This window comes from Rhincodon typus, chromosome 21, assembly GCF_021869965.1.
Source record: "Rhincodon typus isolate 14 chromosome 21, sRhiTyp1.1, whole genome shotgun sequence".
Classification (NCBI taxonomy): domain Eukaryota; kingdom Metazoa; phylum Chordata; class Chondrichthyes; order Orectolobiformes; family Rhincodontidae; genus Rhincodon; species Rhincodon typus.
In genome coordinates, this window is record NC_063352.1 from 9,321,579 (window position 1) to 9,334,834 (window position 13,256).

Below are 13,256 nucleotides of genomic sequence, written 5' to 3' on the forward strand. Positions count from 1 at the left end.
AACTTTTCACTGTACCTAGGTACATGTGACAATAATAAATTAAATCAAAAAACTTGACCTCCACTAAAAATGCTGACCCAAAAGGATATTTTGTCTTTCGAAGACAATACCCTACCTCCCCAAAGCTTTGGTGAAATGTGTCTTCCAACAACAATGTTCTTCAATATCAACTTCCATGATGGTAACTTTTGGAAGTAGACTATGTGTTAGTCTATTTATTGCAGACTGGGAAAGGGCACTGAGTAGTTGATGTTTTTGAATTTTGGAAGGAGTAACAGGAATGCAGAGTACTGGGCTAATGCTAAGATTCTTGGTAGTGTGGATGAACAGAGAGATCTCGGTGTCCATGTGCATAGATCACTGAAAGTTGCCACCCAGGTTGATAGGGTTGTTAAGAAGGCGTACGGTGTGTTAGGTTTTATTGGTAGAGGGATTGAGTTTCGGAGCCATGAGGTCATGTTGCAGCTGTACAAAACTCTGGTGCGGCCGCACTTGGAGTATTGCGTACAGTTCTGGTCGCCGCATTATAGGAAGGATGTGGAAGCATTGGAAAGGGTGCAGAGGAGATTTACCAGGATGTTGCCTGGTATGGAGGGAAGGTCTTATGAGGAAAGGCTGAGGGACTTGAGGCTGTTTTCATTAGAGAGAAGAAGGTTAAGAGGTGACTTAATAGAGACATACAAGATGATCAGAGAATTAGATAGGGTGGACAGTGGGAGCCTTTTTCCTCGGATGGTGATGGCTAGCATGAGGGGACTTAACTTTAAATTGAGGGGTGATAGATATAGGACAGATGTCAGAGGTAGGTTCTTTACTCAGAGAGTAGTAAGGGCGTGGAATGCCCTGCCTGCAAAAGTAGTAGACTCGCCAACTTTAAGGGCATTTAAATGGTCATTGGATAAACATAGGATGATAATGGAATAGTTTAGGTTAGATGGGCTTCAGATTGGTTTCACAGGTCAGCGCAACATCGAGGGCCGAGGGGCCTGTACTGCGCTGTAATGTTCTATGTTCTATGTTCTAATAGCATAAACTGCTTTGTTTGTGAAGCTGTGGGACTTCTGAGCTGCACAATTAATGCATATTTATTTCTGCTCAGTTGAAAAATGTTTTCTTGATTCATGTTGCTGTTTGTCACAGCAAGAAACAGTAAAATGAAAGTGGCAGTGACGGAATGCTCAATTCAGCCAATTTGCTTCATTAGTAACTAAACAGTCTTCGCAAAAGTTGATGAAAACAAAATCACACAGGATGGTACTGAGCCAGTTAGGTCAAAAAGGCTCTTTGTCTGGTCTAGGGTTTACTGTTTATGGTCATAGAACCTTGACAACATTTAAATTGTGAACAGTAAGTGAGGAATGGTTATGTTGTGACCCTAAAGACTAATTGTCACATTTCATTGCACTTGTAGACAGAATTAAACTTCCTTTACTGTGATGTTTTCTGGAAATTGTTTTTTCACTTTACTTTTGTGGCTCATTTACAGTCTATTTTGTTTGGAAATGTGCTCTAAACTGACAGGGAAGGCTACTAAATGCTCTTTTTCATGAGGATTCTCTTTTTTTATTTGCTGGAGGAGGAATACAGCAGGCCATCCAGGAAACCCAGCTTATAGGGAAGAAACGCCAAAGATTTAGATTTGTCTACAGTTACCTAGCCACCAGGAAGTATTGTCCCAAAAGACCATTCTTCAATATACTCATGAGAAGCTGATATGCCTTGTGGGGTTGTCTACAGCGAATACTGGAGCTGCTGTTCGCTCCAGGGTGAGCTGTTGTTCCAGGGTGAGCTGTTGTTCCAGGGTGATCTGTTGTTCCAGGGTGATCTGCTTTCGAGAGAAGTCTGTGGTGATAGGGCCACAAAGAATGACTTCATTCGGAAGATTTTGTAATGGTTTTGTACTAGGATAAGTTGGCTGAATGGCTGGGTTTGTAACACAGAGTAACACTAATAGTGTGGATTCAATTCCTGCACTAAGGTTCTTTGTTCTTGACCTTCCCCCTTGCCTGAGGCGCAGTGATGCTCAGGCTAAGCCATGACAACTTTGCTTTTTACTTTACATGGTCACCATTATGTAACTTTGTCCAGGTGGCAAAGATGAATTTTTATCCTATTACATTTTCATATAGTGATCAGAAGTCCTCACCTTAATTATTCCATTTTCCACCTAATGACCACATTAATCACTTTTAGATAAGATCTTACATTGTTCTTATGATAGAGATTATACTGTCTCCATAATGATGTATATCATTTCCAACCTTGATTACCCTGTCCCTCTTAATGAATGAATAATTCTAATGACTAACATGGACAGAAAGTGATACAAGTTATAAATCTATTGAAGTTATATATTGTTCCCTACAACTTGCTAATGTTCATCAACCAAGAATAATTCATTCCATTCATGCTAATATTTCTGTCCTAGGCCTGCTGCACAGTTCCAATGAAGCTCAAAGCAAGCTTTAGGAACACCACAAAGGCATTTTACAGCCTCGAGGGCTCAATATTAAATTTGATAACTTTAGAAACTGACTGTATTCTGTCTGTTCTCAATTTTTCTTACATTCTCTCCCCCATCCCCCACCAACTCCACTACAACTGTTGTTTTCGTGTCTTGTTTACTTTGCACTGAGTAGAGGGGGCTAATTTAGTCCCTTTCATGTCTAAATTTACAACTATTTTGCATCTCATTTTTCTTGCTCCGCTATAATCAATTTCTTTACCTTTGCACTGGCTCCCCCCACCAGCCCACCCTCTTGCCCTTCCTCTGCCTCTGTCGAAAAATTAAAAAAAAACCTACTTTCCAACACCTCTCAGTTCTGAAGAAGTTGTACTGGACTTGCAATGTTAATGCTGTTTATCGCTCCACGGATGCTGCCAGTCCTGCTGAGTTTCTCCAGCATTTTCTGTGTTTGTTTCAGGTATCCAACACCCGCAGTGTTTTACTTTCCTGACCGCAAAGTCTGCAAGGATGGTGGACCCCTCTTATGAAAGCCAATGCTCATTTGTGCCATAGCTTGAGCATAATTTTGTATTTCTCAGACTTAATCAGATAGAGTTGGATTTAGTCTGCTTAAAGTTGTCGCATTAGAGCCCTTAACAATTTTTCAGGAACACCAGGCTCTTGTTTAGGATTGAATGTATCTCAACTCCCATGGTTGAAAGCCTGTTCTCTCATTCCGCCCTTGTCACTTTTATTGAGAAATGTAATTAAAATGGCATAGTATAGCATGAAGCTGTTGTGAGCTGGAAACAATAAGAATGAACCTAACTGACTGACAGATGCCAACATTTGATGATGGGCCAACTTTAGTGGAGAAGTTTGACCATGCTGACAAGGCATACAAGGCTATGGGCCAAGTGCTGGAAAATGGGATTAGAAGAGTTAACTGGTTGTTTTTGACTGGCACAGACTCAATGGGCTGAAAGACCTTTTTCTGTGCAGTAGACCTCTATGACAAGAAAAACTACAAAGAGATGGTCACCCTCTATCTACCAAACCAACTCTAAATTACAGTATCCCACAGATCTCATCATTCCATTGTGAAGGTGAGGGCAGCCCATTCAACATATTACACACTGGGCAGAATCTTTCTCAGTCTTGAGGTGCGGGGCCAGCGCTGAGAAATTTGGGAGAATGAGGTGAGAATGAAAGAAATGAGATTTTTGCCATTGAGAAAAATAAAATTCCACTTATGATTTCATCAATTAGATATTGCCAGCAAACGACAAGGACCCTAATTCTGAACATTTGCATCTTATGACTAATACATTTTGCCTCCATTTCAAGGGACTGAATGGCCATTCCTGTTCCTTGAGCTTGTTCAAAACAAACACGCCTTGAGGAAAATCACATCGCATCATAGTAATGTTCATCAGAGCTGTTGAGAGCTTGGCAAAAACTCATGCAGACACTCACCCACACACTCCCACACGACCCATCCGGTGATCTTGCAAATTATTCAGCGTATGGGAAGTGTTTAGTGTCTTATTATCTCAACAGCACAGATGTATATTACTTATGTTGACCTCCAATACAATGTCATGTTGACCTTAATTTCATTAAAAGATAATTGGATCACATATTGTACATAATTGCTCATTCCTTTATTGAAACAGTTCAAGAAATCAAAATGATGCTGAAATTGGGCTCAATGTTTCAAGTAAGACAGCTATGTGCGTATTATACAATATGCGAGATCACAGAACAGGTTGAAGACCAAGAACTGAGACTTGCAAATTTCTCATTTAATGCAAAAAAGTCAGTCCTTTAAGTACGTTTGCACAAAATGTAAAGTGTCTTTGGAACTGAAAATGAATGATCTGAATGGGCAAAAAGCTTGGAAGTGGTCATTAGGAAGGAAAAATATTTATTTGTAATACTGGCAAAAGTCAGTTGGGTTTGATGGCATCTAATTTGCATTGCAAATTTGCTACAATATAGATTGTATTGAGTCAAATCCTGTGAAATGTGTTAAGTGCAGTCTCTTTGCCAATATGTTGTGTCTTACTAAACCAAGATATGCAAGGTACAGCACCATTTTTTCTTGGTCTGGAATGAATAACATACAAATGCTCAATTTACCCTTCCAATGTTTTATCAACTGTGAGCTAGAAATGCACATCAGACAGTTGACAAAAACTCGGGAGGGTAGTGAGTACAATTTATTCTTCAGAATTTTATGTTTCGGGTAATTCACTTGAAACTTCCTGCCGGGTAAGCTGGTGCCAAGTGTCACTCATTTCTATTCAGAATTGTTTTAACTTCTGTGTAAGAAGGCTCAGGGTTGATTCGAATCTTGCGTTCCGAAGAAGATTCGTAGCAGACTCAAAATGTTAACTCTATTCCCCTCCATAGATGCTAGCACACCTGCTGAGTTTCTCCAGCATTCTCTGTGTTTGTTTCACATTTTCAGCATCTGTGGTATTTTGCTTTTATCATTTAGTTGATCCTAATTGGTCTGATTCAAATAATGGAGGGCTTTAATAGTGTCAGTGTCACAAAATATTGCTACTTTGGAGGATTTCCAAAATCAGTGGTCATAAATATGTTTCTCACTAGTAATTACAATAGGGAATTCAGGAGAAACTGCTTTACTCAGACAGTGTTGAGACTGTGGACCTTGCTACCCTGTAGTCATAGAGTTGTATAGCATGAAAACAGACCCTTCAGTCCAACTGGTCCATGCCAATCAGGTATTCTAAATTAATCTAGTCCCATTTGCCAGCATTTGGCCCCTATCCTTCTAAACCCTTCCTATTCATATACCCAGCCAGATGCCTTTTAAACTTGTACCAGCCCCCACCACCTCCTCTGGCCACCTCCTCTACCAAATGGAGTAACTGAAGCAAGTATTATGGGTGAAATCTGACAGGGATCTGAGTGATGTGGACTATGGCGAGATCTGCAGCAGAATTGGACAAGATGTCCAGTGAGGTCCATCTCAATGTTGGGAGCCACTTGCTACATCTTTTATGCTTTTACTCAGCAATGATGAGTTTCCAATTCAGGGGGATTTTTGATTGTTGAATGCTTTGGTAAAAACACAATACATCTCATTCATCATCTTATCTTACCAAAAGCTTGACCTGAAAATCAGAGTGGGTACCTGGTGACTTCAACTTGCTGCTGGCTGTGAGGAGTCTCCGTGTTGATCAGCACCAACCAGTGTCTGAGGGCATGATCTATAGACATCACCAACATGCATCCCTTATTCATAGACATTGGCATCTGATTCTGCCATGGCCTCATGACCCTCGTGGTGCCTCTCCGATCCACTCGCAGTTTGCTTACCACATTGCAGGGTGCACCAGCAACTAGTGTTTAAAAGCTGCAGTAGGGATAGACTAGACCAGGTTGCATCTCAGGGCTCCTTGCTTGCTCTCTTCAACTCACTCACTGAGCACCTACCTGCATGCACACAGCATCCATACATTTCCCTAAGGGGTCTTGAGTAGATTTGTAGCTCGGGTTGTGGATGTTATGGTTGGTTCGCTTGCTGAGCTGGTTAGTTAGTTTGCAGACGTTTCATTACCCTGCTGGGTAACATCATCAGTGCAGCCTCCAATAAAGCGCAGTTGTGTTTTCCCACATGTTATTTAAACTCTGGGGTCCATTGGAGTTGATTACCTCATTTCTGGTTTTTCTTTGCAGTGGTGTATATATAGGGTCTAATTCCACGTATTTATTGATGGCCCTCTTGGTGGAGAACCAGGCCTCTAGAAATTCCCATGTTTGTCTCTGTTTGGCTTGCCCTAGGATCCTGACATTGTCCCAGTCGAGCTGGTGGTCCTCCTTATCTGTGTCCATGGACACCAGTGAGTATTGGTCATGTCTTTTTGTTGCTAGTTGGTGTTCATATATTCTCATAGCCAGTTTCTTTCCTGTCTGTTCGATGTAATGTTTGTTGCCGTCCTTGCACGGTATCTTGTATATTACGTTGGTTTTGTTCATAGTGGGTAAGGGTCTTTGGTTCAGGTTAGCAGTTGGTGTATGGTTGACGTAGGTTTGTGTGCTACTCTGATGCTCAATGGTCGTGGGAGTTTGGTGTTCAGTTCAGATATATCCTTGATGTACCGAATCTTCCCATTATTGTTTGTGTGACAGGCATTGTCAGACCCAACTATTTTGGTATCCGTTATATCTAATTACTTTGTAGAGGTATTATTCTTCATTTTGGCGTAGCTCTGCGTTGCTACAGTGTGTTGTGGCTCGTTTGAACAGTTATTTTAACGCAACTCCATTTGTGGTTTAAATAACAACTGGGAAAACACAGCAACGCTTCACCGGGGACTGCACTGATGATGTTACCCAGCAGGGTAATGAAGCGTCTGTGGAACAACGAACCAGCTCAGCAAGTGAACCATCCACAACATACATTGCCCTGTTAGCACACTGCTGCTTCAGCCAGAAGCAAAGGATACTAGTACTGCCATATCGACAAGCTCTTTTGTATAGACATCACAGAAAAGCTGCTTGTCAGTGGGGATCTGTCTGGGACGGCGGGGCTGATAGCTTGTTGTATGGCACACCTACAGCTGCCAATGCGGCAAACACACCACATGTGTACCCAAATGGCTATGTTAGAAAGTGAGTAGGGCATAGTCCACAGTCCAGTCAAGGGGAGGAGGGAAGTGGCGGGATTCATTGTTGGTCAGGGTTCCTTGTATCATCAGTCATGGGCTCAGTCCACACACAGCTCCAGGAATTTGGCCATGGTCGGGGGATCTACCCAACATTAATGTGAGGAGTAGGCAGCAGACAATCCTGCTGGGGCCAGCAGCAGCTGTTGGAGGAATCACATGTTGTTAGTCAGGGATAACGCAGCGTGGAGCTGGAGGAACACAGCAGGCCAGGCAGCTGCAGAAATTTTTTCTGAAGATGGGTCTCGACCCGAAACATCAGCTTTCCTGCTCCTCTGATGCTGCCTGGCCTGCTGTGTTCATCCAGCTCCACACTGTGTTATCTCAGACTCCAACATCGGCAGTTCTTACTATCTGTTGTTAGTCAGGGAGCTGTAAAGAGAGTGGTCAGGTTCTGGTCAGCTGATCTTCCAGTTGGTCAGAGGTCTGGGTGTCTGTCTGTTGATTATTAAGGAGGGTGCAGGGTGGGGGCCTTTTGGGACAGCACAGGAGTCATTGTCAAAAGTGGTAGAGGTGTCAGAGGGCGTGCAGAGCAAAGGCATTTGTAGAGAAGGGGACAAGGATGGCTATTGGGGAGATGCAAGGCGCATTGGCTGTGACTGAACAGCAGCAGAGGACAGGGTAGGCTATGGTAGGGGGATGTTTAGTAGCAGTGGCCATCACCCTGGCCTCCACTGTTGGAGCATAGAGGAGCAGGGTGGCATCATTAAGGTGTAATATCCGGGTTCAGGGGTACGGTAGACATTTGGATGCAAAGTTCAATATGGTGGAGAAAAGCACATTGGAGGGATGATTGGAAATGGGCAGTCAGGATAGTGTGAGGTAAAAGGGGACATCGAAGCTCGGGGTAGCAGGGGAACACCAGGTGACCAGACAGGGCCCAATGATGACAGTGTTCGCCATTGATTGGAAGCGCATGTTCAACACCTGGGGTGGGTGGAGTCACCATAAGTTTGATGGGAAAACGCATGGGACCTGTGTCTGATTTGGCCACAACAAAGATTTTGAATTTTTTTTACAATCCAGCTATATCATACTTTGAATAAAAGTAGTTAGTTAGTTCAAGAGATGAAGGATATAATTACAAGATCTTCTTGAATGAAAGAAAGAAGAATTTTATTGCTTAACACGTAGAAAGATAATAAAATGCGGCAACGAACACCCACACAAACACAGGTATAAAGTTTATGCAGTTAAAAAAATGTCCTGAGAATCCTCAGGTATGAGGCTTAATATGAGACCCCAGTTATTAAATTGATGACTTGTATCCTCTGCAGTGGCGAAATTTGTAATTACCTTTGAATTCTAGGTAAATTGATGTTTCTCCCATTTGCTTTATCATCTAGTTTTTATTTGACAGCCTAAGAGAAAACAAGGAGAGAGCTTTCTAATTCTCCTGTTAAAATCTATCTTTCCCCCTCTCTGCTTTTCCCAAAAGCAATTGCCTGTTTTCCTGTGATTGACTTTCTGGATAATTTGCAGCAAGTTTCGTACAAATGTGTGAAACATCCAGAAAGTTATAAATCGAACAGGAGGTACAGATCTGGTTGACTGGCTTCAGGCTTTTTGACAACATGTAAATTTCTATAGACACTGGGTCCCGGTTATTGATGTTCCCATGATGCTTGGCTCAACCTGGTTGGGTATTTGCTGTAGCCATCTTAAGTTGGTGTTTTTGTTTAGATGCATTAACATTTAGAGCACAGCAGGAGGCCATCTGGCCCATCACACCAGGTACCAGTCAACAAAGATCTGATTACACTGATTTCATTTTCCAGCTTTTGTAGCCCTGGAAGCTCTGGCAAATCACAAGTTGATATCTAAACACTGTTAAATGTTACAAGAGTTTCTGGCTCATCCACTCTATCATGCAGTGAGTTCCATGGAAAAGAATTCTCTGCACCGTTCCCTTTTCAGTATCATTTTAATCCATGAAATTTCCTAGATACTAAACATCAAGTGATGGAAGTTGAACTTGATAGCCCACTTTTACCACTATCAAGACAAATGGCAATGGGCTGGTAGGTGGGAGTGCAATGTCAGGTGGCCGTTTTGGATCGAAGGAACCATCCCTGATAGTAATATAGGTCACTAGATGGGGTGTGGGGCAGGAATCTGAGTTAAATGGTGGAAATCTGGGTTAGGGAAGCCCTAATTCTGCCTGCGTAATCTATTCATATTTCTTCAGGTCCAACCAGTCAAGTTAAAAATCAGATTATTAACACTTTTTGACTGGTCTTTTGGCCCCAACTCCTTTGTCCCTCTGGGTTGGCCTGTTGAGGAAGGTACAACTGCTTCCCTGTGCAGGGCATGGTTGAAATAGCAGCCAGACCCCAATGCAATAGTCAGGGCTGGATCTCCATTATCAAAGAGTGATCTGACTAGTGTTTGTGAAGTGTCTTTCCTGAGCAGGTTACAATTGCAGCTTGTGAGCTCAGTGGGCCATATGTACCCCATGAGCGATTGTAACTACCCATTTGTGTGGTGTTTACTGAGCAAGTTGGGAAGAAGCACATTACCAAACCAGTGCTATGATTTTACCAAAGATAAATCTTGAACCCAAAGTGGTTTGGTTCCGTCCTAGCTTTGGTCACTTAGAGGAATTTAAGTCTTGACTAAGTCAGGATTCTTTGGATGCAATTTCTTTTCATTGGCAAAATAGTGCAGCAGTTTTATTTATATGCTTCCAATGCAGCTCTAACATAATCTTAAACTCCCTGCCTTTTGAACTGATGCTAACAATTGCTGCCAAATGCTTTGAATGGATGTTGAAAGGCTCCCACTGAATTACTGGCAGCAGATTGTAGTGAGAAACATAATGAATTGAAGAAGAATCAATAGACGTAATGGAGAGCATGGTGACTGTTACTAATACAATGCCATTTTACTTAATGAAAAATTGATCTTTGGCTCCGTGATAAGCAAACTTGTCAACCAAGATCAGTTGAGCAATAATGATTGCCAACCAGATTGTTGCATGGAACATTGACCTCTCTAGCTGTCTTTCTTTCATTAAGACACTTCTCAAACCTCTTTCACCATCCTTTTGATCACCTGTTTCCTCATCTGGCTTTGTTACATTTTGTCTGAAATTGCTCCTGCCAAGTGTCATGTGACACCACGTGAGATTTCCCCAAAGCAAGTTATTGTATCCGTTGCATTTTTAACTGACCGATGTAAATGTTGAATCTTATTGACAGTGTTTCATTTTCAATTGTTAAAACATCTCTTAATTCCAATTGCAGGATCAGCAATCAACATTTTTCCAGTTTGGTGCTTCCATTCATCAACAAGTTGGAGTGATGCTAAATATCATGGAAGAATATGACTGGCATGAGTTTTCCATTGTAACCAGCACCTTCCCTGGATACCATGAGTTTATTAGTATACTAAAAACAACAGTCGAAAACAGTTTTGTGGGCTGGGAGCTACTCAGCACCATCACATTGGATGCTGTTGTTGGGGATTCAAAAGCTCAAATCCAACTGAAGAAAATACAATCGTCAGTCATTCTGCTGTACTGTTCGAAAGACGAAGCCATTTTTATACTGGAGGAAGCCCGTTCACTGGGCCTTACAGGCTATGGTTTCATCTGGATTGTGCCCAGTTTGGTAACAGGTAACACAGACAACATACCAGAGGCATTCCCAGCTGGGTTAATTTCCGTATCATATGATGAGTGGGACTACAGCCTTACAGAAAGGGTGATGGATGGTGTTGGGGTCATAACAACAGCTGCTTCTGCCATGATGGAACAATATGGATACATTCCGGAAGCAAAAACAAGTTGCTACGGCCAATTGGAGAAGAAAGTTCTTCCATTCCTTTCACTGCACAAGTAAGTTCCTGATGTGCATGCTTCACAATTCTGCTGAGAACCCACATCACACAGTATTTAACACTTCTTTAATTAATTCTCTATGAATGAAACACTGCTGTGAAGTGAAGAAAACAAAGAAAGCAACAAATAGTATTTGCAGGACACATAAGGCCTCCCTTAAGTCAGAAATGAACAAACCATTACTGCACATAATAGAGTTCTGGCCATAACCAACAAAACAGCAGGACTTGTTTCCTGTCTTAGTGTGGGTTTCTAATCAGAAAGATATGGTCAGGAGAACTACCAACTGAGAAGAAGGTGCTAACACACATGTGAACATGGCTTTAGAGAAAATCCATGGATTCTTCACCTGAGGCCACTTTAGTGCACTTTTTCACAGCCAAAATAAAACAGTAATAAACCTTGGAGGGAGCTATAATCTGGTTCAAGCACAGAAACTAGAGCGTACAGACAACAGACCCAGAAGAATGGAGGGAATTGTAAATATGCATGTGCGTATATATAAATATATATATATATGTGTGTATTTTAAATAATCTGCTTAAAACATATATGCCAAAATGTTGTGGGGCGTGGGGTTGGGGTGGTGGGGAAGAGAAGTGAGTAAAGAAAGATTAAAGACCACAGGACATCCAATGCATTTGACCACATCTAATTAAGTCACCACTGCATGGTACACTTCCTGTGGGCTCCACAAAATCTGAAAGTTCACCTGCAGTTAAAAGCAGCAACTGTTTCACCAATAAAGTGGTTCTGGAAAACTTTATGGAGTTTGCTTGAGAGACTAGGCCATTGCCAAGACAGTTATCTTCAGAAGTGCTGACATAGTTTCGAAGTTCTTGTGGGTGTTATGATATCTTCTAAATTTATTAGTAGATCTTATTTTTAAAGAAGTTCTGGAAGACAATTGTCAACTTGCTTCTGAATCATCTTTCTGCTGAGAACGGATGCGAATATAATGGTGTCCTGATTTCAGCAAATCTCAAGAGAATTTGATGGATATTTGAAAAATAAATATATACAGTGCTGCAAGGTGGGGACATGAATATGGATCTAATTGGATGGCCCTTTCAGAGACGTAGCAAAGGCATGCTGGGCCAAATGGCCTACTGTCCTGTGTGATTTTATGAATTACATAAAAGCAAAACACTGCAGACCATGAAGCATCTGTGGAAAGATAAAGAATGAAAACTGGTGAGGGGATTCTAAAGGATCCTACAAGAGCAGGGAATATAGCATGCAGGGTGACTTCATTACACAGGCTGTGAAATTTCAATTGATCCTGTGTTTAGCTACAGGGATAAAGTCAGTAGCGTGTTTGCAGTGAGCTGGTCTTCATACTGGGCTCTGGTGGATTCTTACTAGTAAGATATTTGCACATCATGAATACTCATTAGTGTGAACCTTTTGTTTTTATTTACATCCTACATTGAAGATTAAGCCATGCGTGGGAGCTATGCACAAGAATCTCATGGCACCTGATTCACAGTTGTAGTGTGTGTTCGGTTAGTTTTGTGTAGTTGCGTGCATGGTCAGCAGTCTTCAATGTGTGACTCTACAGCACAAGGGAGTGGAGCATGGAGTTTCAGGGTGGTCAGTGGTAAGGGGAGTTGTGGAGCGGGATTGGAGGAATGGACAAGGTGGGACAGAGGGGCATGGAGGAGTGAAATGGAAAGGGCCTGACATCCTGGGTATGGTGTTGGTGGTTTGGAGTTTTGGGGACAGTTAGTCAAGATAAGGAAATGAGGGTACCATAGGCTGTGTCAGTATTGTCATAAGACCACAGGACATGGAAGCAGACGTAGGATGTCCAGCCCACCGTGTCTGCTCTGCCATTTGATCATGACCAATATGTTTCTCAACCCTAATCTCCTGCCCTTCTCCCTGTAATCTTTGATCGCCTTACTAGTCAAGAAGCTATCTATCTCTGTCTTAAATGCACAGCCTTCTGCACCAATGAGTTCCACAGATTAACCACTCTCTCTCTGAAGAAATTCCCCTCATCCCAATTCTAAAGGTTTGTCCCCTCACTCTGAAGCTGTGCTATCAGGTCCTAGTCTTTCCTACCCGCGGAAATATCTTTGCCGTGTCCACTCTATCCAGGCCTCTCATTATTCTGTAAGTTTCAATGAGATTCCCCAACTCATTTTTCTACACTCCATCCTACCCAGAGTCCTCAACTGCTCCTTATATGACAAGCCTTTCATTTCCAGGATCATTCTTGTAAACCTCCTCTGTACTGCCTCCAAGGCGGGCACATCCTTCCTTA

General features: G+C 42.1%; 1 protein-coding gene across 1 annotated transcript in view; it reads left to right on the forward strand.

Annotated features, from left to right (window-relative positions):
• grin2aa (glutamate receptor, ionotropic, N-methyl D-aspartate 2A, a) overlaps positions 1–13,256 on the forward strand; it is a 250,249-nt gene that overhangs the window by 90,875 nt on the left and 146,118 nt on the right. The window contains exon 4 of the mRNA XM_048609677.1: positions 10,392–10,984. Coding sequence (XP_048465634.1) covers positions 10,392–10,984 — 593 coding nt within the window. The remainder of the gene's footprint in view (positions 1–10,391; positions 10,985–13,256) is intronic.